At 37.7% G+C, this 27,023-nt stretch overlaps 1 protein-coding gene and 1 long non-coding RNA gene across 5 annotated transcripts; one reads left to right on the top strand and one right to left on the bottom strand.

Annotated features, from left to right (window-relative positions):
- Positions 1–63: 63 nt before the first annotated feature.
- Positions 64–6,965, bottom strand: LOC127157551 (uncharacterized). Its single transcript, XR_007825941.1, has 4 exons — positions 6,764–6,965; positions 5,096–5,150; positions 4,367–4,459; positions 64–147 (listed from the first exon to the last, which is right to left on the bottom strand). It is a non-coding gene; the product is annotated as an uncharacterized LOC127157551 (long non-coding RNA).
- Positions 6,966–7,049: 84 nt separating this feature from the next.
- On the top strand, positions 7,050–26,623 carry LOC127157550 (NACHT, LRR and PYD domains-containing protein 12). 4 transcript variants are annotated; one of them, XM_051100774.1, is made up of 14 exons: positions 7,110–7,126; positions 12,108–12,174; positions 14,297–14,384; positions 14,767–14,880; positions 14,997–15,107; positions 15,245–15,413; positions 15,571–15,790; positions 15,886–17,650; positions 18,868–19,041; positions 19,459–19,632; positions 19,715–19,885; positions 24,512–24,685; positions 24,864–24,910; positions 25,179–26,623. In XM_051100774.1, the coding sequence occupies exons 3-14, from the start codon at positions 14,314–14,316 to the stop codon at positions 25,697–25,699; spliced, it is 3,711 nt and encodes a 1,236-aa protein (XP_050956731.1). In that variant the 5' UTR covers positions 7,110–7,126; positions 12,108–12,174; positions 14,297–14,313; the 3' UTR covers positions 25,700–26,623. The 4 variants fall into 4 exon arrangements, with proteins under 4 accessions (XP_050956729.1, XP_050956731.1, XP_050956730.1 ...); XM_051100773.1 differs by lacking the exon at positions 7,110–7,126 and adding an exon at positions 11,751–11,914; XM_051100772.1 differs by lacking the exon at positions 12,108–12,174 and having other exon boundaries at positions 7,050–7,126.
- The last annotated feature ends 400 nt before the right edge of the window (positions 26,624–27,023 follow it).

The following is a 27,023-nucleotide window of genomic DNA, read 5'->3' as shown; positions in this document are numbered from 1 at the left end:
ACTGTATCAAATTCTGTTTTACAAAAGAAAAAGAGTTTTTCCAACATCAAATGGAGTGGTGGTGGCATCTCCTCCCTCAGTATTAACGCTGTAGATGCCAAAGACAACTTGTTCAAGGTCTCTCTGGGCAGCACAGCCATCTGAATCCTTTCCACACACAAAAAAGGACAACAATGAAATCACCAGCTACATACAGGTGCATCTCAATAAATTAGAATGTCGTGGAGAAGTTTTTTTTCAGTAATTCAACTCAAATTGTAAAACTTGTGTATTAAATAAATTCAATGCACACAGACTGCAGTAGTTTAAGTCTTTAGTTCTTTTAATTGCAATGATTTTGGCTCACATTTAAAAAACCCACTATCTCAACAAATTAGACAATGGTGACATGCCAATAAGCTAATCAACTCAAAACACCTGCAAAGGTTTCCTGAGCCTTCAAAATGGTCTCCCAATTTGGTTCACTAAGCTACACAATCGTGGGGAAGACTGCTGATCTGACAGTTGTCCAGAAGACAATCATTGACACCCTTCACAAGGAGGGTAAGCCACAAACATTCATTGCCAAAGAAGCTGGTTGTTCACAGAGAGTATGTTAACAGAAAGTTGAGTGGAAGGAAAAGGTGTGGAAGAAAAAGATGCACAACCAACCGAGAAAACTGCAGTCTTGAGAAACTTGTCGAGCAAAATCGATTCAAGAATTTGGGTGAACTTCACAAGGAATGGACTGAGGCTGGGGTCAAGGCATCAAGAGCCACCACACACAGACGTGTCAAGGAATTTGGCTACAGTTGTCGTATTCCTCTTGTTAAGCCGCTCCTGAACCACAGACAACGTCAGAGGCGTCTTACCTGGGCTAAGGAGAAGAAGAAATGGACTGTTGCCCAGTGGTCCAAAGTCCTCTTTTCAGATGAGAGCAAGTTTTGTATTTCATTTGGAAACCAAGGTCCTAGAGTCTGGAGGAAGGGTGGAGAAGCTCATAGCCCAAGTTGCTTGAAGTCCAGTGTTAAGTTTCCACAGACTGTGATGATTTGGGGTGCAATGTCATCTGCTGGTGTTGGTCCACTGTGTTTTTTGAAAACCAAAGTCACTGCACCCGTTTACCAAGAAATTTTAGAGCACTTAATGCTTCCTTCTGCTGACCAGCTTTTTAAAGATGCTGATTTCATTCTCCAGCAGGATTTGGCACCTGCCCAAAAGCACTAAAGTTGGTTAAATGACCATGGTTTGGGTGTGCTTGACTGGCCAGCAAACTCACCAGACCTGAACCCCATAGAGAATCTATGAGGTATTGTCAAGAGGAAAATGAGAAACAAGAGACCAAAAAAAATGCATTGAATTTAATACACGAGTTTCACAATTTGAGTTGAATTACTGAAATAAATGAACTTTTCCACGACATTCTAATTTATTGAGATGCACCTGTAATTCCAAAGAGCTCATTTGCATTGCAGTTTTCTCCATAAATGTTTTAAAATAGTGCTTTACTAACTTTTGGTCCAAACTGATTTCTCACAATTTGTACACTCACTGGCCACTTTATTAAAGGAGAAGTCCACTTCCAGAACAACAATTTACAAATAATTTACTCACCCCCTTGTCATCCAAGATGTTCATGTCTTTCTGTCTTCAGTCGTAAAGAAATTATGGTTTTTGAGGAAAACATTTCATGATGGACATTTCATTTTCATAATGGACTTCATTTCATATAATAGACTTCCAAAATGTAGTTTAAATGCAGCTTCAGAAGGCTCTAAACTTATCTTATCTAGCAAAACGATCTGCCTTTTTTCAAAAAATAACAATTTGTATATTTTTTTAAGCCCAAAAGCTCATGTAGCACAGGTTTTGGAATGCACGTTCTTGAATGATTCGTTCATTTTGAACAAATCTTTAATGCGAATCGGGAAGAACGAGTCTCGGGGGAGTGATTCGTTCAGTCGTGCATGCGCAACATCCTATTAGGTTCTGTACTGGAATTAGTTCACCTGTTTGGAGTCTTCGGGTTTTTCGAGTGGTTCGTTCATCTTATGGGGCGTCACGTGAGGAACAAACGACTCAAACCCAACAACTTGTCAGATGAGAGGTGAGGTGAGCTAATCATAGACTAAAGACCCAGGTAAACAATGAATGAATCTTTTCTGTTTCTTATACAGTCATGTGAAAAATTTAGGACACCCTATTGAATTCCATGGTTTTCCATATGAGGACATCATTAAAAAAAAAACTGGTCCTTGGCTGGTCTTAAAATTTTGAAAACAAAACCTCAGATGAACAACAACACATGACAAATTGCGCCATGTCATTATTTACTGAACAACAATAAAGCCAAAATAGAAAAGCCATGTGTGACAAAGTTAGGACACCCTTACTGTTAACATTGAAATTAGGAGGGTAAATCACAGTCAAGCACTGCTAATCAAATACCTTTGATTAACTGATCATCAGCAAGTCTGAGCGCCTCTATAAAACCATAAGCTTTGGCAGTTTGCTGGTCTGGAGCCTTCAGGTGTGTGTTAACACAATGCCAAAGAGGTAAGACATCAGCAATCATCTTAGAGAGGCAATTGTTGCTGCCATCAATCTGAGAAGAGTAATACAGCCATTTCCAAACAATTTGAAGTTTATTCACAAGTGGAAGACATTTAAAAAACAGACACCTCTCCTTCCAGGAGTGGACGTCCCAGAAAATTCACCCCAAGATCAGACCGTGTAAAGCTCAGAGAAATGGCAGACAACCCAAGAACTACACCTCAGACTCTACAGGCCTCAGTTCACATGTTAAATGATAAAGTTCATGACAATACCATTAGAAAAATATGGGACAAAAATGGCATATTTGGAAGGCTTGGCAGAAGAAAGCATCTTCTATATAAAAAAAAAAACAATGCAGCACAGTTTAGGTCTGCAAAGTTGCATCTGAACAAAACATAAGTCTTCTAGAATAATGTCCTTTGAACAGACGAGACTGAAGTGGAGATGTTTGGCCATAATGCACAGCGCCAAGTTTGGTGAAAACCTAAAGAGCATATCAGCACAAACACCTCATACCAAAAGACAAACATGCTGGAGGAGGGCTGATCATTTTGGGCTTGTTTTGTAGCCACAGGACCTGGGCACCTCACAGTCACTGAGTTGGCCATGAACTCCTCTGTATATCAAAGTATTCTAGAGTCAAATGCGAGGGCATCTGTCCCACATCTAAAGTTGGGCCAAAATTGGGTCATGCAACAGGACAATGATCCCAAGCACATCAGCAAATCTACAACAGAATGGCTGAAAAGAAAAGAATCAAGGTGTTGCAAAAGCCCAGTCCACGTCTAGAGCTCATCCTGACTCAAATGCTGTGGTGAGAGCTGTGCATAAGCAAATGCCCACAAACCTCAATAAACTGGAGCAACGTTGAAAAGAAGAGTGGTCCAAATTCCTCCAGAACGACGTGAGACACTGATAAAGTCACACGGAAAATGAATGTTTCAAGTTAGTGCTGCTAAAAGTGGATCTACAGGCAACTGACTCATAGGGTGTCCTAACATTGTCACACATGGCCTTTCCCTCTTGGCTTTATTATTGTTAAATAAATAATGACACAGTGTGATATGTCATGTGATGATGTTTATCTGAGGATTTATTTTCCAAATTTTAAGACCTGCCAAGGACCAGATCATTTTTTATTATGTCCTGATACACAAAACCATGAAATTCAATAGGGTGTCCTAACTTTTTCACATGACTGTAGGTCAGTAGTTCCGTGTGACCTTTCGACGTGATTCAATAGTACGTAGTGTCGTGAATGCGCATCCCAGAGCCTGTGCTACACAAGCTTTTGTGCTTAAAAAAAAAAAAAACAAAACAAAACACAAATTTTCATTTTTCAAAAAAAATGACCAATCGTTTCACTAGATAAGACCCTTCTTCCTCGGCTGGGATCGTTTAGAGCCTTTTGAAGCTGTATTTAAACTGCATTTTGGAAGTTCAAAACTGGGGGCACAAATGAAGTCCATTATATGAAGAAAAATCCTGAAATTTCTTCCTCAAAAAACATGATTTCTTTACGACTGAAGACAGAAAGACATGAACATCTTGGATGAGTAAACATGAACATCTTGGGGGTGAGTAAAATATTTGTAAATTGTTCTTCTGGAAGTGGACTTCTCCTGTAAGTACACCTGTATGATCTGATGTCATCTAATATAGCAGCTCTGCCATAAATTCTACTTTTATAAGATTATAATTTTTAAAATTGTAAGATTAAATGATCAGAAACATGATTCTGGACTAGACCAAAATTGCCATTCCTACAAGCCATATCCCACAATGTTAACTGGATATTGTGACATTATTAAAAGCCCTAAGTATTACCTACCAGATATTCTTGGAAGAGACTGCTTGGATCTTCATTTAGATAGATACAAAGTGCCCTGAGGAGGCACTCCCTCTTCTTTTCAACAGTTTCATTCTAAATAGAAAAAAAAAAGCAGCATCAACATACATACTATAAACCTATTACACTTCTAGAATTATGTGAAATGGGTGAAACTTTAACTATAAAAGTAGGCATATGTACAATGACCGTTTACGTATACAAACATTATCAATGATTATGCAATTGGTTAATTACAGAAAACACTCAAGTAGGGCTGTCACAAGAACTTATTTTTGCTGTGTGATACTTTGCACTAAAATTAATTGTGATAAATAAAATTATTGCCATTTTAAGACCTTTTTATGCCACTGATTGCATAATGACAGTATAATGACAAAATAGCATAATAATGCAAGTACACTCTTTCAAAAAACAAAGAACATTTTATTCTTAAGAATATTTAGATACTGGAATGAGAAATGTGAACAAATATATCTTATCCTATAATAGATAAAAATAAATAAATAAACACCTTTGTTAACTTGCAAAAAAAAAGAAAAAAATTAGAAGAGTTTTATAAATAACATACTATATGACTTAAAATAATAATAATAGAAAACATTTATATAATGTTAAAAACTAAATTATCAATTGCAACTAAAGTAAACAAACAGAAACAAGCTAGATGCAAGAAACGGTATTTACATTAGCAGATGTTTCAGATCTTACCTATTGTGAGTAAAGCACCTTGGCAGGAACACAAAACACACCTTTCATTAAGGACCTGAAAAATTGCAATTATTATATATATATATATTACATAACAATACTATGTATTATTTAATCAACATTACATCAAATTAAAGTCAATTTAATTTTTTTTAAATAATATAATCATTTTCCATTCTCATTTCTAACCCTCGCAAAATTTAGAATCATATGAAGTATTTCGTTATGTTAAAAAAAAGCTGTGTGAAAATTCTTTAACACTGATCTATATATAATGACTGGATTGTTCATTGCGTTTTAAACTGTCGTTAAGCAGTGAAGCCAACGGAGGTGTTCGATCCACCATCTTACTATTCCCTACCGACAGAGAGCATCATTGACTTACAGCCAAACCACTGACCTAAAAATCACAGGACTAGTTTTTATAATATGTGTATGTAAATTAATTTTACTTAAAATGTTATCTGCGATGTTTATCATCTTTTCGGGCAGGATAAGCGAAGTTTTAAAGTCGTTCAGGTGCGTGTCAGCTGCGCACTTGCCGACACAGTTAACTGATCCCACACAAAATAGATTTCTTTATGTAAGGAATTATGCAGGACATATTAAACATGAACGTATATCTAGTATTGGTATCTGAAATTGATTTGAATAAACAATAAATATTACAACACACTGCTACTCTATTGCTCTATGCTGTATTGAAATTAAAATCTTGATTACCTGATTTTGCCCAATTTCGTCAATGAAAATATTCTGAAGCAAAGTCACAGCTGAGCCGCGTCTCTATTCAAACACAGCTGTGTTCTGTTTATAAATGAACGTGCGTTTTTATACGAGTCTTTGATTCAGTTACACATTCGTAAAGAGAGTCACTTGCTTCATTCCTGAATGAATGATTCAGTGATAAAATCAGTGATTTACCGCCATCTGCTGACAGTTATAGTTTAATTTTTAAAGTTTCATTTTATCTTTTATTTTATTAAAATCATTTGTTTCTATATTCATAATGTTATATTTGACATTTTTGTATATTAACGTTTTTTATTAACATTTATCTCAACATGAATGGTATGTGGGCTGAATTAAGAAACGTTTAAATCATTACCTGCTTCAAAATTATGTTAACCAAATCATTGTTGAAACATGAATTTAGTCTGTACGCATAAAAACACTATAACAAAACAGCATAAACTGTGATTAACTGTAAGGCAAATTATATGTATACAAAGCATAAATGTTTATTCAGATTTCAGAATGAGTATTTTGTCATTTGTAAACATGGTGATCGTCCAATGTTTATCATGTTCATATGATGTTCGCTCCTGTAATGTATATGAACGTAACTTTTTAATAAGCAGATGGAATTCCGGACATTAAACAAATAAACATTTACATGCTTAGGACGTTTGCGTTGTGAGAATGTACACTGAGACGTCAGATATGAAAACGCTGACTTGTTAGGTGATGTTTTCTCATTAAAATCGTATTATTTCCTATTCATTCAATAGAATGTTTGCGAACACTAGGGAATAGCAATATGGCGGCGCAGTGGCTTCACTTCAATGACGTCATGAGCAATCCAGTTCTCTATTATAGATCAGTGGTCAAACTCAACCAAACATGAAGGTTTTTTTTTTTTTTTTTTTTTTTTGTATTTTATCTTACCTCACAAATGTTTGTTTTCCGAATAGCCTCCTTACTCGTTACTTTAGGTTCGTTTAAAAAAATGTATCTTACTCGTCTTAAAAACATAGGGGAAGGATCCTATTAATACATTTAAAAAATATTATTCGATTAATGATCCAATTTCATTCAGTCGGATCTATTTTCATTCAAATCGATGTGCTCTGAATGTGCAAACTTGGCCTTTCGCATCCCTCCACGAATCCAGTACAGTTTAGAAAAAAAACAAACGCAGAGTCTTTACACAGGACAGAAGCTCCGCCCTGTTTATCTCTCAGTATTTCATGCTGCGACACACTCGAAAAAGCGAAAGTGAAACCACATCAGAGCGCGCTCTTATGATCGGTAAGTTTACTTTTCATTTGCTGAATCATTATTTATACAATCGATAAACAAAATAAGCTAATGTTTTTATGTAAAATCTGCACTTTGGAGCACAGACCAGGAACATGACACATGGAATTCCTGTTGCTTATAGGTGTTAATGAGGCTACAGCAGCTGTACAAGTTTTAGCTCTATCGACTGACGTGTGTTTTGCCAAGCTCTAATATGATCTATATATATATATATATATATATATATATATATATATATATATATATATATGTATACATATATAACTGACGGGTTATTTAACATCCTCAGCATTTCATTTAATAATTTAACTTCCTACAGTATCGGAGAGAAAAGAGTAGCATTGGTCTGCCGCGCGCGCGTCTTTTACGCACATACTTTTTTTTTTTTTTTTAGGCCTAACCATGCATTTAAAAGTTAACGGCCAACAGATGTTTATAAAAGTTCACTTTGTTGCATGTGAAATAGAAGAAAAAAACAAAAACAAAAACAAAACAAAAAACAAAACAAAAAAAAAAAAACAAGAGGAACAGAGGTAGCAGCTCAGATAACATAATCATCAAATCATTACACATTTTCACAAATTTGACACTTTTTTTGTTGTTAATGTTTTTAAGTGTTAAAATTAGGTAGTTGAGGTCACAAAGAAAATTATGTAATTTGGGTAATGTTGAAGAAAATTTACATTTATGAATATAGTATTTTGCCAATAAAATAAATACATTTGCTATATATTTTATGTCATGTTTACAATGACAGAATGTATCACACATAGTGAAATCGATTATTAAATTGGATTTTGAAGCAAGGAATTTTGACAAGTCAATCCAAAATTCTTCAACAAGGGGGCATCTGAAAAAAAGGCAATCAGTTGGCTCAGTATTGAAATTACAAAAATTACAGTTCATGTGAGCATTACCAAATTTGGATGTGTTCTCATTAGTGGGGTATATATTATGCAAAATTTTGAAATGTAATTCTTTAACTTTATTGGGTACACAACATTTATAAGATAAGTGCTTTTTTCCAGTTAATCTTATCTATTAAAAAAAATCTTTTTTTTTTTTTTTTGTTTTTTGTTTTTTGTTTTTTTGAAACATATTTCTTATTTTTGTTGCGTCGTAAATACTTTTGCCATTACATAAAAACTTCTGCTCACTTTTTACAATATTTTCAAATGATAAATGGCATTTCATTAGGTGAACAAGACCATTTGGTATAGCTTTCACCACTTTAAGGAATTCCTTATGAACGACAGGGAAATTGTATTTACACATGAAATCACTGTAAGAATAAACATTCCCTTGTGTATCTAGCATATCACACAGATATACCTTTTTCATACCAATTTCTGAAAAAAATAGACTAAAATGCTTTAGTTGTTCCAAAGCTTCACTTTATGCTGGGAGAAATTGTGAACAAAACAGAGTTTCCATGCCAAAAGTGCCTGTTCATGGATATTAGAGAGTTTATTGGGAAGTTTATAAGGGGAGAAATTACAGGTTAAAAAAAAAGTAAGACCTCCCAGATTTCTATACATATTAATATAAAGGGATAAAGTACCAAATAGAATCTGGTGAGTTGACACAGTTCTTTACCCAATTTACTTTGAAAGTATAGTTAACATAAAAAAAATCAAGCATGTCAAAACCTCCATCAGCTTTCTTACCACAGAGAACTTGTTGTTTCAAATGTTGATGTTTGTTTTTCCAAAAAAAGTTAAACAATAAACTCTTAATTCATTTACATGTATTATCTTGAACAAATAGTGACAAAGATGGGTATATAAAATGAGACAAACCATCTGCTTTTATTAAAAGCACTCTACCAAGAAAGGATAAATATCTTTGAAGCCAATTGTTAAATATTAGTTTAGGTTTTTTAACCTTAGGAAGGGAATTTATTTCTTGCCTGAGAGACATTATCTTGGGAATGTGGATTCCGAGATGTTTCACCTTATCTTTAATGGGTATGGTATTTACAGAGGTTTCAAAACTATCAAACAAACAAAGAATTTCACATTTAGGAATATTTAATTTTAGACTAGAAGCCTCTGAAAAAGTGTTCATAATTTCAAGGGCCTTTGCAGCCTGATTTGTGTTTTTTAAAAACAGAGTTGTGTCATCTGCAAGTTGTGAAATTCTAATCTCACGGTCAAAAATGGTCAACCCTTTGATATCAGGATTATTTAGAATATTTAAAGAGAGTAATTCCACAACTAATAAGAACAGAAAGGGGGAAATTCCACAACCTTGCCTTACTCCCCTGTTAATAGGAAATCTATAAGAAGTATTACATTGAAGGAGAACTGAGCTATTAATATTCTTATATATCATTTTATCCATTTTTATAAATGTCTCTCCAAAACCAAACAACTCAAGAGAGAGAAGATCTTTGCCTGGTTTTGGTATCAAGGTAATAAGGCCTTGTTTCATAGAAGTACATAATTCCTCATTAATAATGCATTCATTGTACATTCTGAGTTATGGTATCTTGATAATTTCCCCAAAGTATGCATAAAACTCTATAGTTAGGCCATCTGAGCCTAGGGATTTACCCTTCTTCATAGATTGCATTGCTTTGTTAAGTTCGGTTAAAGAAAGGTTGTTTTCACAAACTGCTTTAAAGTCGCTAGAAATTGCTGGAGTGCAAGGTTTGATTTTTTTGTAGAAAGAATGTTGCAGAATTTTCATTATAATTTGAGGAATATAGTTTGTTAAAAAAAAAAAAGAGTATACAAATGTATTAATCTGACAGGGGTTTTTATTAATATTATCATCAATTTTTAAAGCTGCTATACAATTCCTTTTTATATTTCCAGAGCAAAAAAATAAAAAAATAAAAAATAAAAAACTGGTGTTTTTCTCTCCCATTTCCAACCATTTAGCCCTAGATCTTATAAATGCACCCTTAGCTAAATCCACATAAAGATAATCTATTTCGTTTCTCAGGTTAGATAAATAGGTTTCTTCCTCTGTATTAAGAGTTTCTTTAGATAATAACATAACAAGCTCTTTGAGAATATCTTGACATCTTTTGGAATTTGCCCCTTTAAATTCTTTACCTCGACGCATTGCCAACTGTCTAACTTCTAATCTAAAAAATTCCCATCTTTGGACATGACTCATAGTTCATCTTCCAAAACAGTAGCAGTTTTTTTCTTTTTTTTTTTTTTCTTTTAACAGTTTCTACAAAATTTGCATCCGAAAGTAACTTACTATTAAATTTCCAATAACCTCGAATTCTTTTACAACTGTCCGTATTTCCAATTGAAGAGACTGAGTGAATCTATGATCTGATAAAGGTGAATAACTGATTGAAGTGTCTGAGACAAACTGAACTGTATTAATAGATAAGAGCTAAAAATCAATTCATGACTTACGTGTAAGAACATTATTTGTCCATGTATATATTTTTTTATTGTGTGGATGTAAAAAAACGCCATACATCAATAACCTGTAAATTATCACAAAGCAACTCAAAGACTTTAGATGTACTGTACTTTGGAGGAAATCTATCTATAGACTCATTGGGGGCTTCATTAAAGTCACCTCCGATCAGTAAATAAGCCTCTGTGTATTTTCTTTTTAAGTCTAGTAATAGCAGGCTAAGTTTCTTAAACATACCTAAATTTAAAGAGTTATTATTATGTCCATAAACATTGCAAATTATAAATTTTGTATTGTCTATATTTAAAATGATCATAATCTACCTTCCTTCACCAGAATACAGAGTTTTTACAACATCTCCCTTCAATTTATTTAAGAAGACACCTACCCCTGCAGAATGGTTTGTTTCATGACAAAAAAATGCAGAATCTCCCCACTGCGATTTCCAAAATTTTAAGTTATTATCACAAGTGTGTTCCTTGAAATAAAATAATTTGTGCTTTCCTGTTTAATGAAAAGAAAATGTGCCTTCCTTTTATCAATATCCCTTAAATCTCTGACATTAAGAGAAATAAAGTCTTATTTCTCAAAATTAAAAGTTGTCATCCAAGAAAAAAAAAATAAAAAAATAGAACAACGAACTAGACCTCCCAAATTAGATTAAGCTACTCGTTACAGTTAAACAAATAGACCCATCGGGATCTCATACATGCAACAAGAAGTTCAAATTGTGAGTTGTTAAGGACAATGAATCGCGCAAGACTATCAGTCAGTCGTCCAAACAGTATCAGACATGAAATGTCCGTTTGTGTCCTTTATTCACGGAATGTTCACTAAACATCAATATTATTTTTTTTTACCTTCGATGTAACCCCACTCTGAACCCCACATGGATTTACACAAACTGAGAAATTCAAAAAGTGTTATGTTGTACCCCACGCTCCCCTACACACATTGGGAAGCAGGGGGTGAGACTTGATGACACGTGAGTGATGGGTTTTATCCCGATAAGTGGCCAAATTTGAACTAGCAGCAAATAACCATAGTTCCGTACGAATTTTTTTTTAAATTTTATTCACGGAATGTTCACTAAACATCAATATTTTTTTTTTTTACCTTCGATGTAAGCAAAGGCACCGACGAAAGATGCTCTCTTGCCTTCTTCTCTAGCTTTCTTAACCAAAGGCCAAGCCTTGGCTCGCGCCACTCTTTTGTTGGGTTACAGGTCTTCTTTTAAGCGGAGATGGGCATCCTCCAGGAATTTCAAGCCTCTTGCATCCCTCCATACGAAATCACGAAAGTGACACATGCTGAATTGAATGATTATGCCTCTCGCTGAGTTGCCGTCCTTCCTCTTTCCAATTCTGTGCACCGAGTCCACCACCTCCGGTAATTTCTCAGCAATTTTGGGGGAGATCTTGCCAAGGACTTTAATCACCAGATCCCGAGTGTTTTCCTGTGGATCTTCCTCCTTCATCCCTTGCAGTCTTAGCCCCCATTTTTGTCGATAGCTGTTCGCCTCCAGCAGCTGAAGTTTGAGTTGTTTGTTTTCTTCTCTCAAGTCTAAAGTTTTCTTTTCCAGCGCAGAGATTCTTTCGTTATGGCTGGTGGTATCTTTAAGGAGTTTCTCCACCGGTTCATTCAGAAAGGTAATGGCATGATCAGTGTTTCTCACCGTAGTCTCCATAGATGTAACCTTTTTCAAAAATGATTTCACATTTTGCGGAAAGAGACTGAATGGCAGCCATAACCTCACTGAGGTCACAATCAGGGGATGTAATCTTTCCTTTTTTTTTGGCGCTGGGCTTTTAGCTGGGCTGCACGGTAGTGGAATTGCCAACGATTTCTCTGCATCGACTGTGTCAGCTGAATCATTGGTTAAATCTGTCAGCATTGCATCATCAGGATACCGAGCGAATATTTGGGATGGCGTGATATTTTCATTTTTCTCCATGCTCGGCTCGGAGTGATGTTTCCCTTTGCGTTTGCCCATATGGCTGAGTTTTCAAACAAAGTTAAAATTAGTCCCTAAAAAGTCATTGACAAAAAATGAGAAGAGAAGAGTAGTTTTCTACACTTATTGCATGTAAATCACGATGATGTCTGAGGATTAAGAGCACAGCACGTCTGCTCAGAACAGTGCCATCTTGGCCTAAACTTTAAAGGATTTATGATGATGCTGACCATCCAGACACGTCATCACAGGCTTGTGAAAAGGGTCCATTTAACCGTCGTTCTCGCTCATCCACCATGTTTGTAGTTTTTTAACACTCACATGTTTGTAGTTCTTTAGTTCTTATTGGATTCCTTCTCCAAAGCTAATGGGTTGGGGTCAGTTTTACCATTCGAGAAATAGTAGTGCACCTGGAGACTATTGGCATACTTTCAACATACTATGCTTTTGGACACACTTATGCCGCGCTCAGGTCGTGCTGGGACTTCAAGGATTCAAGGATATTTTAACTCGTGCAGCATTTTATATTATATGGTAGTTACATAATAATATAATATTTTGTATATGTAATTTATATATTTTTATTGTACAATTTTATTACAAAAAATTTTTTTTTATTTATTTCAATTAATTTAGCACCAATACAGATGCGGCAGATCTATTGTCTTTGGTTGTGTCCATTGCATCCGACACATTTTTTCACTGACATGCCCCCAACTCGGAAACTCTGGGCTTAAAGAAAATTTCGAGTTTCCTACTCATAATAACGACTTTGTGGTGGCGTTCATGTGCATTCAACTCATAAATACGATCTATCCGACATGACTTGAACGCACAATTATTCTAATCTCACAAACTACTTAGTATGGATGGTAGGGGTGTGCGGGGCACAAACTAATGCAGGGTTAATTGTAACACATGTGGTTTGAATATTTCCACGCATGCTAGCATAACCAAATTTACGGTATTTACTAGTTGCCATATCAACACCATGTACAGAAAAAAGTGTGCCAAAATTCAAAAGCCTTTTGAAGATATCACTGAATATTTATTTTACCATAGTAAAAGTAAATTTCTGGCTGAAATGAATTTTTTTATCTCAGTTTTTAGTATTAATTTAAAATGAGACAAATCTGCTATTATTTTGATCTCCAATCTGTTATTTATCAGTTTAGATGGTTCATTAATGGTTCTTTGGATCTAGCAGAAGACACTAACTGGTCCAGTCGTGCTGATGGGGAACGTTGTAACACTGCGTTACAATCTCCCCCGCTATTATTAAACTATGCTATTCTATGACATTAGCAATGTAATTTACACCATTTACTTTTATGGATTTTAATGAGAAACCACAAGAAACAGGTAAATAAAGACTGACAATCAATGTTTAATGTTGAGAAATTATTATTTCAAGAAATGTAAAGGTTTTTGGCTCGTTTATGTGTCTGGTGTTCTATGAGAGCTGTGTTTGAAGGAAGTAGAGTGTTTTTTCTGAATGTCTGAATGTGTTTCATCTATTTGCACACTTTGTTTTGAACTATACTGTATAGCTTTGTTTTGCGATCGGGGCCGTCCCACATATACACTGTAACTATGAAACAAAGTGACATATTTGTACTAGGCAAGTGTGAAATTAATGTGTATAAAAAAGAGAAAATTCAAAAAGTTGGGAAGCAGGGGGTGAGACTTGATGACACGTGAGTGATGGGTTTTATCCCGATAAGTGGCCAAATTTGAACTAGCAGCAAATAACCATAGTTCTGTACGAATTTTTTTTTTAATACAAACTTTACATTTTGTAAAATGTGTCTTGACAGGAAAGCATTAGCTGGTCATGAGTGCTGGAGAGAATGATGACGGCTCTGCCAATATGAGTGGTTCAAAAGAAGACTTTTATTCTGAACGGTGAGGACAAAAACAAAATCACATGAACTTCAAGATCATTTAGCCTTTGTTATGGCATTTATTTTAAAGATAACTAAAATTACCACTAAAACTAAAACATCCACTAAAATTACCAAAACACCAGCTGTATTAAACACTGAGATTTCAACAATTATGAGGAAAATTAACATTAATGAGAAGAAAAGATCGTGCAGCATTTGACACACAAACTTGCTCTGAGATTTTTTAATGTGTGCAGTATAGCTACAGGTATAGCACTTCATTTTGCACTTCAATGCAGACAGGGGGTTCCATTACATGCATGTGAGCCTTTGCATATATATATATATATATATATATATATATATATATATATATATATATTCCCCCTTTTCCCCCTTAGAACCGAACAGGAGAGGTTAGACTCATCAAAATCATCAGATGTGTCTCTGAGGAGTGAGAGATCAATTCCTGTTCCACTGAACTTCAGTGAAGAAACACAAAGAAATGCAGAAAGGTTTGAAATAAGTACACATTTACAGTTAACATAAATAATATAAACTGTCTTTCATGTAAAAAGATCAACGTACTCATTTATGTGTGACAAATGTTCTGTCTCTGTTTTACTCATAGAACTAAACAGGAGAGATCAGACTCACCAACATCACATCTGTCCCTGACGAGTGACAGATCAATTCCTGTTCCACTGAACTTCAGTAGTGAATCACAGAAAAATAGAAAAAGGTTCTTATTAACTGTTTACAAAGAAGTTTGCATACAAACAAGAAAACATGCTAAAATAGTTTGAATGGATTAGGTCATTTAAAATAGTCACATTATTGAAGTTAAAGGTAATAGATTAATATTGAATATTCCTGCAGGAAACTGTCTGTTGAAGACAGACTAGATCATGGAAAGTCCACACCTGTTAAAAGAGTCTGTCAGCAGCACCACAGAGATCTGGAGGTGTTCTGTAAGACTGATAACAAGTACATCTGTAACATCTGTGTGGAGCAAGAATGCCAAGGACACAGTAAAGTCTACACTGCAGTTAGTGTTCCATTGAAATATCCATTTTGTTATTCCACAGACAATTTAATATATTTTAAAACTAAGATCTTCATACATCTCAACTGGAGGTATTTATATTATATAATTTATTATTGATAAACATTGTTCAGTTGAATGCTCTTTTATTTTACCACAGAAACCTGATGTGCCAGACTGTCAATCCCTGCTTCTTTATATTATGGAGAACATGGGGACAGAAGACTTCAAAATATTTAAAAGAAAACAATCTGAGGAATACCCAGAATGCTTAGGGAGTAAGCCAGATGAGCTCAGTGTCTCTGATGCTGCTAAGAAAATAGTGGAGAGCTTTGGAGGAGAAACAGCACTGAGAATCATGTTACATTTCAAGAAAAATGGTAAGACTATCATTACATTTAAGTTTACATTAAGGTAAATATATATATATATTTTTTTTTTTAATTGAATTTAAACATGTCTTACTTTTTCCTAGCTAATCCGCTTCAAAAAATCATAGAAGCCAATAAAACAAAACTTAAGAATAAATGTCAACATATAAATGAAGGAAATTCATCTCAAGGTAAACAGTGTTTATTGATGGAGATCTACACAGATATTTGCATGACAGAGGGTGGAAGTGGAGAGATAAATAATGAACATGAGGTGTTGAGGAATGAAATGATTTCACAAAGCAGAACCGCTCCAGAAAGTCAACTCACATGTAATGACATCTTTAAAACGGTGCAAGGACAAAGCAAACAAATCAGAACAGTCCTGACAATGGGCATAGTTGGCATTGGAAAGCACGTGTCAGTGCAGAAGTTCATTCTAGATTGGGTGGATGGAAAAACAAACCAAGATATTCAAGTCATCCTCCATCTACCATTTCGCGACCTCAACCAGAAAAACGGGAGCTGCAGTCTTCTACAGCTGATTCAGCAATATGCTCCTGAACTGAAAGAAGCACGTCTTCAAGAAATTAAAATGCTTTTTATTTTAGATGGGTTAGAGGTCTGTCAGTATCCTCTTGATTTCCATAAGAATGACTACTGCGTCGATATAAATGAGGAAGTTCCTATGGATGTGCTGCTCACAAACCTCATCAAGGGAAATCTGCTCCCCTCAGCTCTCCTCTGGATAACCACACGGCCATCAACAGCCAGTCGGATCCCTCCTGAGTGTGTCCATCGGGTCACAGAGATTCGAGGGTTTAATGACAATCAAAAGGAAACATACTTCAGGAAGAAAATCGGTGATCAGAAGCTGGCAAATGAAATCATCACACACATCAAATCATGTCGGAGTCTCTACATCATGTGCCACATGCCCATCTTCTGCTGGATTTCTGCCACTGTGCTAGAAAATATGATGAGAAATGGAAGCTCTGATGAAAAACCTAAAACTCTGACTGATATGTTCACTCACTACCTGCTCATTCAGATCAGTTGGAAGCACAAGAAGTTCAATGGAGCTGATGCTGACAACCCAAAGAAACTCTCTGAATATGACAAAACATTGATTCTGAGACTGGGAGAACTGGCTTTTCACCAACTAGAGAAAGGTAATTGGATTTTCCATGAAGAGGATCTGATAGATGGTAAAATTGATGTGAGTAAAGTTTCAGAGTACTCAGTGTGCACAGAGATGTTCAGAGAAGAGCTGGGTTTGTACAGGGAGAAGGTCTACACCTTTGTTCATCTGAGCTACCAGGAGTATCTAGCAGCGATATATGCCCACTTTGCATGTGTTAATGATGGAAAAAATGTTCTTGACAAAAATAAATCAAAAAATCTTTCTGATATACATCAGAGTGCATTGGACAAAGCATTGAAGAGTGAAAATGGCCATCTTGACCTCTTCCTTCGCTTCCTTTTGGGTCTTTCTGTTGACCCTAACTGCACTCTCCTGCAAGACCTTCTCACCATAGACCGTTTATGTAAACCCTGTGTAGACAAAAACACGACAGTGCATTTCATCCAAGAGAGGATCAAACAAGAACAATCACCAGAACGAATCATCAATCTGTTCCACTGTTTAAATGAGCTGAATGACAACTCTCTTGTTAAAGAAATTCAGACGGCCATGAAATCAGGAACGCTCTTGGGTAGCGAGCTGGAGCCTGAGCAGTGGTCAGCATTTGCTTATGTCTTGCTGAAATCTGAGGAGGAATTAGATGAGTTTGACATGAAGAAGTTCCACACATCAACAGCAAACCAGCAAAGACTGTTGCCGGTGCTCAGAATCTGCAGAAGGGCCAGGTCAGTTTCCATGCATTGTTCATAGTGTGTACATTATTTGTTTGTAATGTGTACACTGCTATACCCCCAGATAGAAGTGAAAATGTTATTAAACGTTTTATTTAAAACCAGGGTGATTACACAATATTGCCATTAATTAAATTAATCACACATCAAATTTGGCAGAGAAATTACCTCCAAAAGATAACACAAAATCATTATTGTGTTAAATGAGAAAAGCATCAAATAGACTTACAAATTTTATTTTCCCCTTATTTTTTTATTTTTTTTATTTCTTTTTGGGGGGGGGGGTTTTTTTTTTTTACATTTTTATTTTCATATTATTTATTAAATGAAGTGTAAATGGTAAATTAGCTGTAAATGTCTTAATAAGTAAGTTACTAAGTCATTCATTTATTCATTTGATTAATTCAAACAGATGTTCAGGGATGAAGTAATTGGCTTTCTCTATATTGGGCTTTTAAATTTGGTTCACCTGATTCATTCAAAATGTGGATTCATTCAGAAATTTTGGGTTGCTCAGTTTTATAGGTAATATTTGTGTTGGCGAAATAGAGCAGAACCAGGCAATAATGTGTCTAAAATATAATGCAATATTAACTTCTTATTTATTGAACTGTTGTATAAAATCAATATCATATTTACATTTGTGTTATTCAGGAAAAAAAACAGAAATGGTGTGATACTGCACTCGTTGCTCCTGTTGAAATTGCTTAACTGTATGATATAAATACGAGACAAAATCTTATACGGGGCATTTTTGCCCCAGTCTTTTAGGGGCAATACATAACTGCATTCTGTAGGCTTTATCACACAGGGAGGTGTTGCCCTCAATCATCTGTACAGGTGTGTTCGAATTGAAGAGGTGCTGCTCAGACTGATCAGTGTTTGATATCTAAGCCACAGAGAGCAGACGCTCTGTATGCTTTTGAATTGCTCTCGCAGTACTTTGATGTCAAACACAGGTGCAGTGCAGTGTAAGATGATCTACGTAGGTCCATAACTAATTAATTAAATTAACATGTGAAATTGACAGCCCTATTTAAAGCATTATCAGCTAAGTGAACTGAATCTTTATTTAAACTAATTTTGTTAGAAATTTGTTGTTCCTTTGCCACATTTAAATGCACACAGTAACAATATGAATGGTTTGTTGGAACAACTTCAGTCACTAAGCAAAAAAATGAATAACATGTAACATATACTCTTGTTTACAGATTGGATTGTTGTAATCTCTCATTTGAGTCCTGTAGAAGAGTAGCCACGGCTTTCCAGTCAATCAGCTCACTCTTGAGAGAACTGGATCTGAGCAACAATAAACTAGATAAGTCTGGAATCAACCTCCTCTTGGATGGACTGAAGAGTCCACAGTGTCAAGTACAGAAACTGGGGTAAGTAGTGTAAGTAGTCAATATGTGTATAATATATCTCATAGAAGCACAGTTCTTGTCAGCATCGTGGCCTGGCAAAGACTCATGTTCAACATTATTACTAAGTAGGAGTGTTTTCTGAGAAGAGAAGGGGCAAAACTACATTGTTGCTGACTGAACAACATGCTGACCAGCCCCTGAGTTATTTTCTATTGTCCTCGCACTGTTGTCAGAGAAAATTTGCCTAAATCATACCTAATCAAACAAATCATAATCAATAATTATAATCATTATTATTAGATAAAACTGGTACATTTTGATTCTTTGTTGTTTTGATGCAATTTGTTCAACAAAAAAATACAGTGGATAAATGTGAGTAGATATATATTACTCATTTAATAGGTCCTGTATATACAGTACTCTGTTTTTGCATCTCAGGCTGGCTGGCTGTAGTTTCCCAACAGAATCCTGTACAAATTTGGCCTCTGCTCTCGAATCAACAAACTCACCACTGATAGAACTGGATCTGAGCTACAATGAGATAAGTGATGATGGATTAAAAAAACTCTGTACTGGAATTATTCATCAAAACTGTAGACTTGAGAAACTCAAGTAAGTATTGACTTATTTGTGAGAGGGATCAGATGTGTCATTAGCTAATTTGGTATGTCATAAAATCAATTTCGTTTTGCAGGTTAAAGCGGTGTGGTCTCACAGTTGCTTGCTGTATAGATATAGCATCAGTTCTGAAATATAATTTACACCTGAAAGAGTTGGAGCTGAAAAGCAATGATCTGCAGGATTCTGGAGTAAAGCAGCTCTCAACAGGACTACAGGATCCACAATGTAGATTAGAGAAACTGGGGTAAGCGCAACTATGACACAATCACTGTATTATAATGTTAGCATAAAAGATCATCTGTAGTTATTTTATTAGAGGTTTTTACATGTATCAGTATCACTTCTGTTCATACTTAGGATTAGGGAATTGAAAAATCTTTTCAAAAAAGCGTGAAAGTAGGCCGGTCACTCACTGTGAAGCAGTTTCAACAACTGCTGGGTCTGATGGCAGCTGCGTCCAACATGATACCTTTTGGCCTGCTGTACATGAGACCCCTGCAGTGGTGGCTCAAGATCAAGGGGTTCTCCCTGAGGGGGAACCTGCTTTGCATGATCAAGGTCATGCGGCGATGCCTACATGCCTTGGACATGTAGAGTAGACCTTGGTTCTTGCCTCAGGGCCCGGTGTTGGGAGCTCCTTGTCGCCACGTAATGCTAGCGACGGATGCGTCACTAGCATTACGTGGCAAAACTAGCAAAACTTGAATAACATGAATTAAACATCTTGTTGATAAGAGGTGTGCCATTTCTAAATGATCTGACTTACATTGAAATGTAATAGAGGGGTATTCCTGATGAGAAGGCCTTGAAGGCCACCATACTTAGAGAGGAGTGAGCCTTGACCCCTAAAAAGGGGGGTCAGAGGACTTAAGGTTATGGAATAGCAACCCAATCACCACATAGTAAAGCTATACCTGGCCAGAGGCCTCAGCCTCAGCGCACCGTGGAGGAAACCTGTAACCAGGGGGTTCCTACCCATTGAGGAGCCACCCAGAGGGGTGTGGTAGGCCAAAATAGCCGCCACGTAGACCTTCAGGATGGAGTGGGCTACCCCTGCAGAGAACCGATCCTGCAGAAACTCCAGCACTGTACCAACTGGGCAGTTAACTGGGTCCTGCTGGCGCTGTCTGCACCATGAACTGAAGAGTCTCCACTTCAGGGCATACAGTTTCCTCGTAGAGGGAGCTCTGGAATGGAGAATGGTCTCAACAACCTCGGCTGAGAGACCAGAAGCTATGAAGTGTGCCCCCTCAGGGGCCACACTCTCATCTTCTCCGGAACTATGAAGTACCGACTGTAGAACCCAGACTCCCTGAAGTGAGGAGGGACCACCTCGATGGACTTCTTCCTCGAGAGAGTAGCTACTTCTTGTTACGTTACCAGACCCTGCTAGGGACCCACCAGACTGGGAAAAAAAAAAAAACGGTGAAAGGTGGCGGCGGAGCGCTGAGCTGAATGCGATACCCTCGCTCTACAGTGCGTAGGACCCAAGCAGATTTCCACGCTGCCAAATAATCTACTAAGGGAATCAGCCTCTCAAGACTGGCCTATGGTGTTGTTTGAGCTGCTAGTTTGGTGTCCTGTCCTGTCCTGAGGGCACCGAGGAGAGGCGGACACCGTGGAATACGGTGCACCCCGCTCTTAAAGAATCCCACACCACGCCCAGATAAGTGGTCCTCTGTAATGGAGAAAGCACACTTTTCTAGGCATTCAGTCTCAACACCAACACTTTCATATGAGCAAGAACGACATCTCAATGCCGGACCGCCATATGCTCTGAATGAGCTAACGTCAACAATCATCAATATAGTTCAGTATGTGGATGCCCTGGAGTCTCGGAGGAGCCAGAGCAGTATCTACACACTTGGTGAAAGTGCCGGAGAAAGGGCCAGACGGAAGAACCCAAACTGGTACGCTTTGCCCCCAAAGCAAACCTCAGGAACTTCCTGTGTTGAAGGATAGACATGTGGAGATATGTGTTCTTAGATCTAAATGCAACCTCTCCCCATCCTTCTTTGGAACAATGAAGTACCGGCTGTAAAACCCGGACTCCCTGTTGTGAGGAGGGATCAACTCGATGGCCTCCTTCCTTAAGAGAGTGTCTACTTCCTGTTTCATTACCAGACCCTGCTCAGGGCCCACCAGAGTTGGAAAGACCCCGTTGAAGGGTAGTGGCGGAGCGTCGAATTGGCGACAGCCTCGCTCTACAGTGCACAGGACCCAAGCAGATACATTTGGCAGTAGTTTCCACACTGCCAAATAATCTACTAAGGGAACCAGTCTCTCGAGACTGGCCTCTGGTGTTGTTTGAGCTGCTAGTTCGGTGTCCTGTAATGGATGACCGGCAGAAGACTGTCAAACTAGCTGCTCTAGAGACCCCCGCAGGGGTGGCGAGCTCCCCAGCTCCGCTACGTTTCCGGGTGGAAGAGACTGAGGTGTGGGCTCGCTAGAGACCGCTGCGCCCTGGATCACCAGCAGGGTTGGCAGGCTGATCTCCCGAGGGCACCGAGGAGAGACGGGCACCGTGGAATGTAGTGGACCCCACTCTGCCCCAGAAAGGGCCTGCCCTCAGAAGTCCTGGACCATAGGAGTAAGGATTCTCCTTATACGTGATGCCTCATAGGTCCGGGTGAAAGTGTTTCAGTACCTGAAACACGGCCAGCATCTCCAGGCAGCTGATGTGCCAAGCTGGATGGTGATCATGACCTTGATCATGCAAAGCAGGTTCCCCCTCAGGGAGAACCCTTTGATCTTGAGCCACCACTGCAGGGGTCTCATGTACAGCAGGCCAAAAGGTATCATGTTGGACGCAGCTGCCATCAGCACCCAGCAGTTGTTTAAACTGCTTCACAGTGAGTGACCGGCCTACTTTCACTCTCTTGGACTGCCGCGAGGATGACTCAATCAGAGCAGGAGAAAGACATGCCTGCATCGTGGTCGATCCCCCACCACGCCTAGATAAGTGGTTCTCTGTAATGGAGAAAGCACACTTTTCTCGGCGTTCAGTCGCAACCCCAGTTCTTTCATATGGGCGAGGACGACATCTCGATGCCGAGCCGCCACTGCTCAGAATGAGCTAATACTGACAAAATGTCAATAAGGTTCAGTATGCAGATGCCCTAGAGTCACAGATGAGCCACAGCAACATCCACACACTTAGTGAAAGTACGGGGTGAGAGTGCAGTAAATAAATTTAATTCCTCAGAATTAAATGACAATGGGAGAAGAGATAAACATTCAAGATGCACATTTGTTCTTCGTTTCTTTCATATCTTTTTTGGCATAAGAATGAACACATTATGAATGGACACGGCCGCCCCCTCAAGGGCGGACTATGCGTGCTCAGCTCCCGAACAAACCACACATAAATCGCGTGAATCCTTGCCCCCGTTTTTCTAGAAGTTGGGGCAGGTAGAAACGAGTGATCTAATATGCAGTCTGCTCATATGCGGACAGCATCATTCTTCTCGGAGAAAGATAGCCGCAGCAGCGCGAGCTCTCACTCACTGCAGCATGGGCTTCCGAGCCCCGAGTAGATCTAGGGAGAAAGGCAGAAAGAGGGCGAACCTGTCTCTAACCCGTTCGCCAGATCCATGCTGCGATCCCAACAGCCACAGTAACCGCTCTGCCTCGGCAAAAGCGGGACATGAGCCGCAGGGGACTCACGAGGGCTCCCTCCTCGAAGAGAGCCCTCCGGGAGCGAACCGTGCGCAGCGAGAATGCGGGCATTCAGCCCTCTCGAGAGCTGACGCAGCCCGCTTCGCCGCAAGCTCTCACTCAGAGGGGGAAGGACCGCAGCGCGGGCTTCCGACCCTGAGAGAGAGCGCTAGATCTAGTGAGATAGGCAGAGAGAGGGCGGACCCGTCTCTAACCCATCCGTAGATCTATGTGCGATCCCCCACGATCACAGCCGCCTCCCTGCCTCGGCAGAAACTGACAGAAGCTGCTGGCTACACGCACCACACGTGCTTTTAAGCTTCCTGGTCTCTACGTCACCCCATGATGTCTCACTTCTCCATTGGACTGTATGCACACGTGTTTCAGAGCGTGGTCACGCTGGAGGCGTTCCCCATTTTTTTTTTTTTTTTTTTTTGGATGCAGCTCGATAACTCCTTAGGAATGACTAAAGTCTTTGTAAACCTTTGAGGTTTTTGTAAGGTTCAGAATAGTAATACTTCCGATGGATTTGGTAACACTTGAGTCATTACTTGTGGGTTACCATGACCTTCACTTTAGAATAGTGGTCGAAATAATTAGTAATTCCTTTAGAAGAATGCAGTAACACTTGAGTCATTACTGTCCAAAACCTTACATATACCTCAAAAGCTTACAATAATTCCAGTCATTACTAGAGAGTCATCATGTTATTCACTTCAGAATCCTAATTCAAATAATTAGTATTTTCTTCTGATGGATTATTTGGTAATACCTGAGTCACTTACTAGTTTGTTACCATGATCTTCACTTTAGAATTAATTATACATTATTCACACTAATTATGAACCTGCATGTAGTAGTTCTTAGTTCTCTGGGAGAAAAAAAAAATTAGTAGTTACTGATTAGCTAATAGCAGCCGACCACTTTCATCTGAGTGCTATTACTGACTGATTGATTAATCAGAGTTTCTTGTTAAGTAATAGTAGTTACTGGAATGTTATTAGTGCATTAGTCATTTATTCCTGTGTAGTTATTTGTTAATGATGGAACAGTAAAGTGTTACCCACATTTTGCATGTGCCCCTAAAAAAACACATGATTCAACTCATCAGCAAATGGTTGTCAGATGGGACGGATATCCAAAATTCTGTTACTCCAGGGGCAGATTTGGGAACTGCTGCTAGAAACTCTGTTCTTTTTAATACTATCTGCAGACTGTCGGGGTGTATGATCACAGAGGAGGGCTGCAGTTCACTGGCCTCAGCTCTCAGCTCCAACACTGGTCAACTGAGAGAACTGGATCTGAGCTACAACCACCCTGGAGACGTAGGAGAGAAACTGCTCTCAGCTAAAAAAGAGGATCCAAACTGTAAACTCGAGAAACTACAGTATGTGCTTATTTTGATATTATCTGATATACAACACATGTAGGAATTTCAACATCATAGATTGACACTTTCTGTTCATATCTGCTCATTATATTTATGGATTATGAAAGACTCTACAATACTACAAGCTTTACTTACTGCTTGTATTTTAACTCTCAGTGTCTTTATTTTCCTTCAGTGTTGAGAAAGGAGGAGAATGTCGGATGAAACCAGGTCTGAGAAAATGTAGGTATCATATGCAAATACACAAAATAGAACTTTGATGTCCGGTTGTTTTTCTCAGTTGACGCACATGTAAGGCTACACTGCATTTAAGCCATTCGCATTCAGATGTGCTTCCATTTCAGCATACAGTGTTCACATTTTACAATCCAGTAAATAGAGTTTAGATAAAAAAGGTCCCAACCTATGTCCCCCCCCTTATTTGATAGATGTTCAAAATTACATAAAAAATTAAAGTAAACCGAGATAACATATGTCCTGTTTTCTACAGATGTCTGTCAGCTCACAGTGGATCTAAACACTGTACATCCACGCCTCAAACTTTCTAAGGAAAATCTGAAAATATCAGAAACTACAGAGGAGCAGAAATATCCTGATCATCCGGACAGATTTACACTGTATCCGCAGGTCATGTGCGAAGAGGCTCTGACTGGTCGCTGTTACTTTGAGGTGGAGTGTGAGGGTGGAGTTGGAGTAGCAGTGGCCTATAAAAGCTCAGATAGAAAAGAGAATATAATGGGAGTTAAAAACACATTCCCTGCTCTCCACTGTCTAGATGGCAAACTGAAGCTGTGGCAGAATAATGAGATGACTTGTGAGTTCCCTGTGTCTGCTCGGTCTAAAAGAGTAGGAGTTTATGTGGACTTGGAACATGGAAGTCTGTCATATTACAGCATTTGTAACAACAAACTCATTCATCTGCACACCCACCACAATACATTTAAATACTGCTTATATACAGGGTTTATTCTTCTGCCTGAGTCTTCAGTAACTCTGTGTAAGATGACATAAACCCTGAGAGTGAGCGGATATTTTAAGAAGAATTTAAACATAAAAAAAAATATATATATATATATATATATATACAACATATACTAATATACTGTACAGTATGAAACATTTTTTAACAGAAACGTTTTTTTTTTTTTTTTAATGAAATTCAAAACACTGTTCAAATCTTACGCAGCGGATGGACTGGAATTTATGGAACATTTCAGCTATAATTAATGAAAATTAACAGAAAAGCACTGTTTTGTGTTTTATATTTTAACCACACATGGTAATAGAGAGTAGATAAAATATAGTAGAGTTCTATAGAGTGGCTTCAAGTCTTTATTTCTGCTAAATAGTATGTAAAACTGTATATGAGTTATAATACCTAATTGTTGTTGAATGCTTTATTTTTATATATACATTAAGAACTGTTTGTCTATAAACACATAAACACATGCATACATTATACATAAAAGAACACTTAATAAATGTTTAAATTAACATTAGGAAGTCATCTTGTTTTAATAATTTGTATTGCTTTCCAACTCATCAAAATTTGTAAACAAACTCAGCATTTAGAAGCTGCAGTAAAAAAAAAAAAAGTTTCTGTTTAATGTTTTATTGCAGCTGAACATATAATATGTGCATTTACAATACAAGCGTAAAGTGTTTTCCCCCAGTATATTAGTGCCACACCCCTGAACTCTTTGTATTGGTTTTTCCCTCTTGTGCCCATATATGGTTTTCCTGTTCCTGCCCTCGTTATGTCATTATGAGTTAACCTTGTGTCACCTGTGTCTTAATTAAGTTCATTGTAATCACCTGCCTTTATAAGTTCCTTTCAGTTCAGTGTTTGTTGTCTCGTCTATGTGTACGTGTGTTTCTGCCCTACTTGTGGATTTACCCGTTTTGAAAATAATAAAGACTTTTGATTTCATTGACCTTCGCGCTTATCCTGCACATGATTGTCACAGGGACAACACTATGATTGATGGGATCACTGTTTTTATTTTTCAAAACGGACATAATTTGGAGGACTATGTGGAGGAGTTTTTTTTTTTTGTTTGTTTGTTTGTTTTTTTTCTCATCTTGGCTAAAAGATACTTGATAGGGGTTGTTGTTGTGTTTTTTTTTTTTTCCTTTGTGGAAGCTTTGTGTTTGGTGGACCAATAAAATATTTTAACACAGATCAATATTTTGCATCCACTTATGCGGGAAGTAGCTGTGTATTAAGCAGGATAAATTATGCAAATAGTAATGCTCTATCATAGTGTTTCTCAACGGCGTCGGTACCGCCCCCCAGGGGTCGTTCGGACAGCATCTGGGGGCGCTGGAAGCAGTA

Source organism: Labeo rohita, unplaced genomic scaffold (genome assembly GCF_022985175.1).
Source record: "Labeo rohita strain BAU-BD-2019 unplaced genomic scaffold, IGBB_LRoh.1.0 scaffold_1105, whole genome shotgun sequence".
NCBI lineage: Eukaryota > Metazoa > Chordata > Actinopteri > Cypriniformes > Cyprinidae > Labeo > Labeo rohita.
This window is presented reverse-complemented; position numbering and strand designations above follow the sequence as displayed.

Excerpts from the sequence above, each read along its gene's own strand:
- LOC127157550 (XM_051100772.1), top strand. The coding sequence starts at position 14,314 with ATGAGTGCTGGAGAGAATGATGACGGCTCTGCCAATATGAGTGGTTCA. Across the intron at positions 19,633-19,714 it reads TGTAGACTTGAGAAACTCAA|GTTAAAGCGGTGTGGTCTCA; the intron begins GTAAGTATTGAC and ends TTCGTTTTGCAG. Across the intron at positions 19,886-24,511 it reads TGTAGATTAGAGAAACTGGG|ACTGTCGGGGTGTATGATCA; the intron begins GTAAGCGCAACT and ends TACTATCTGCAG.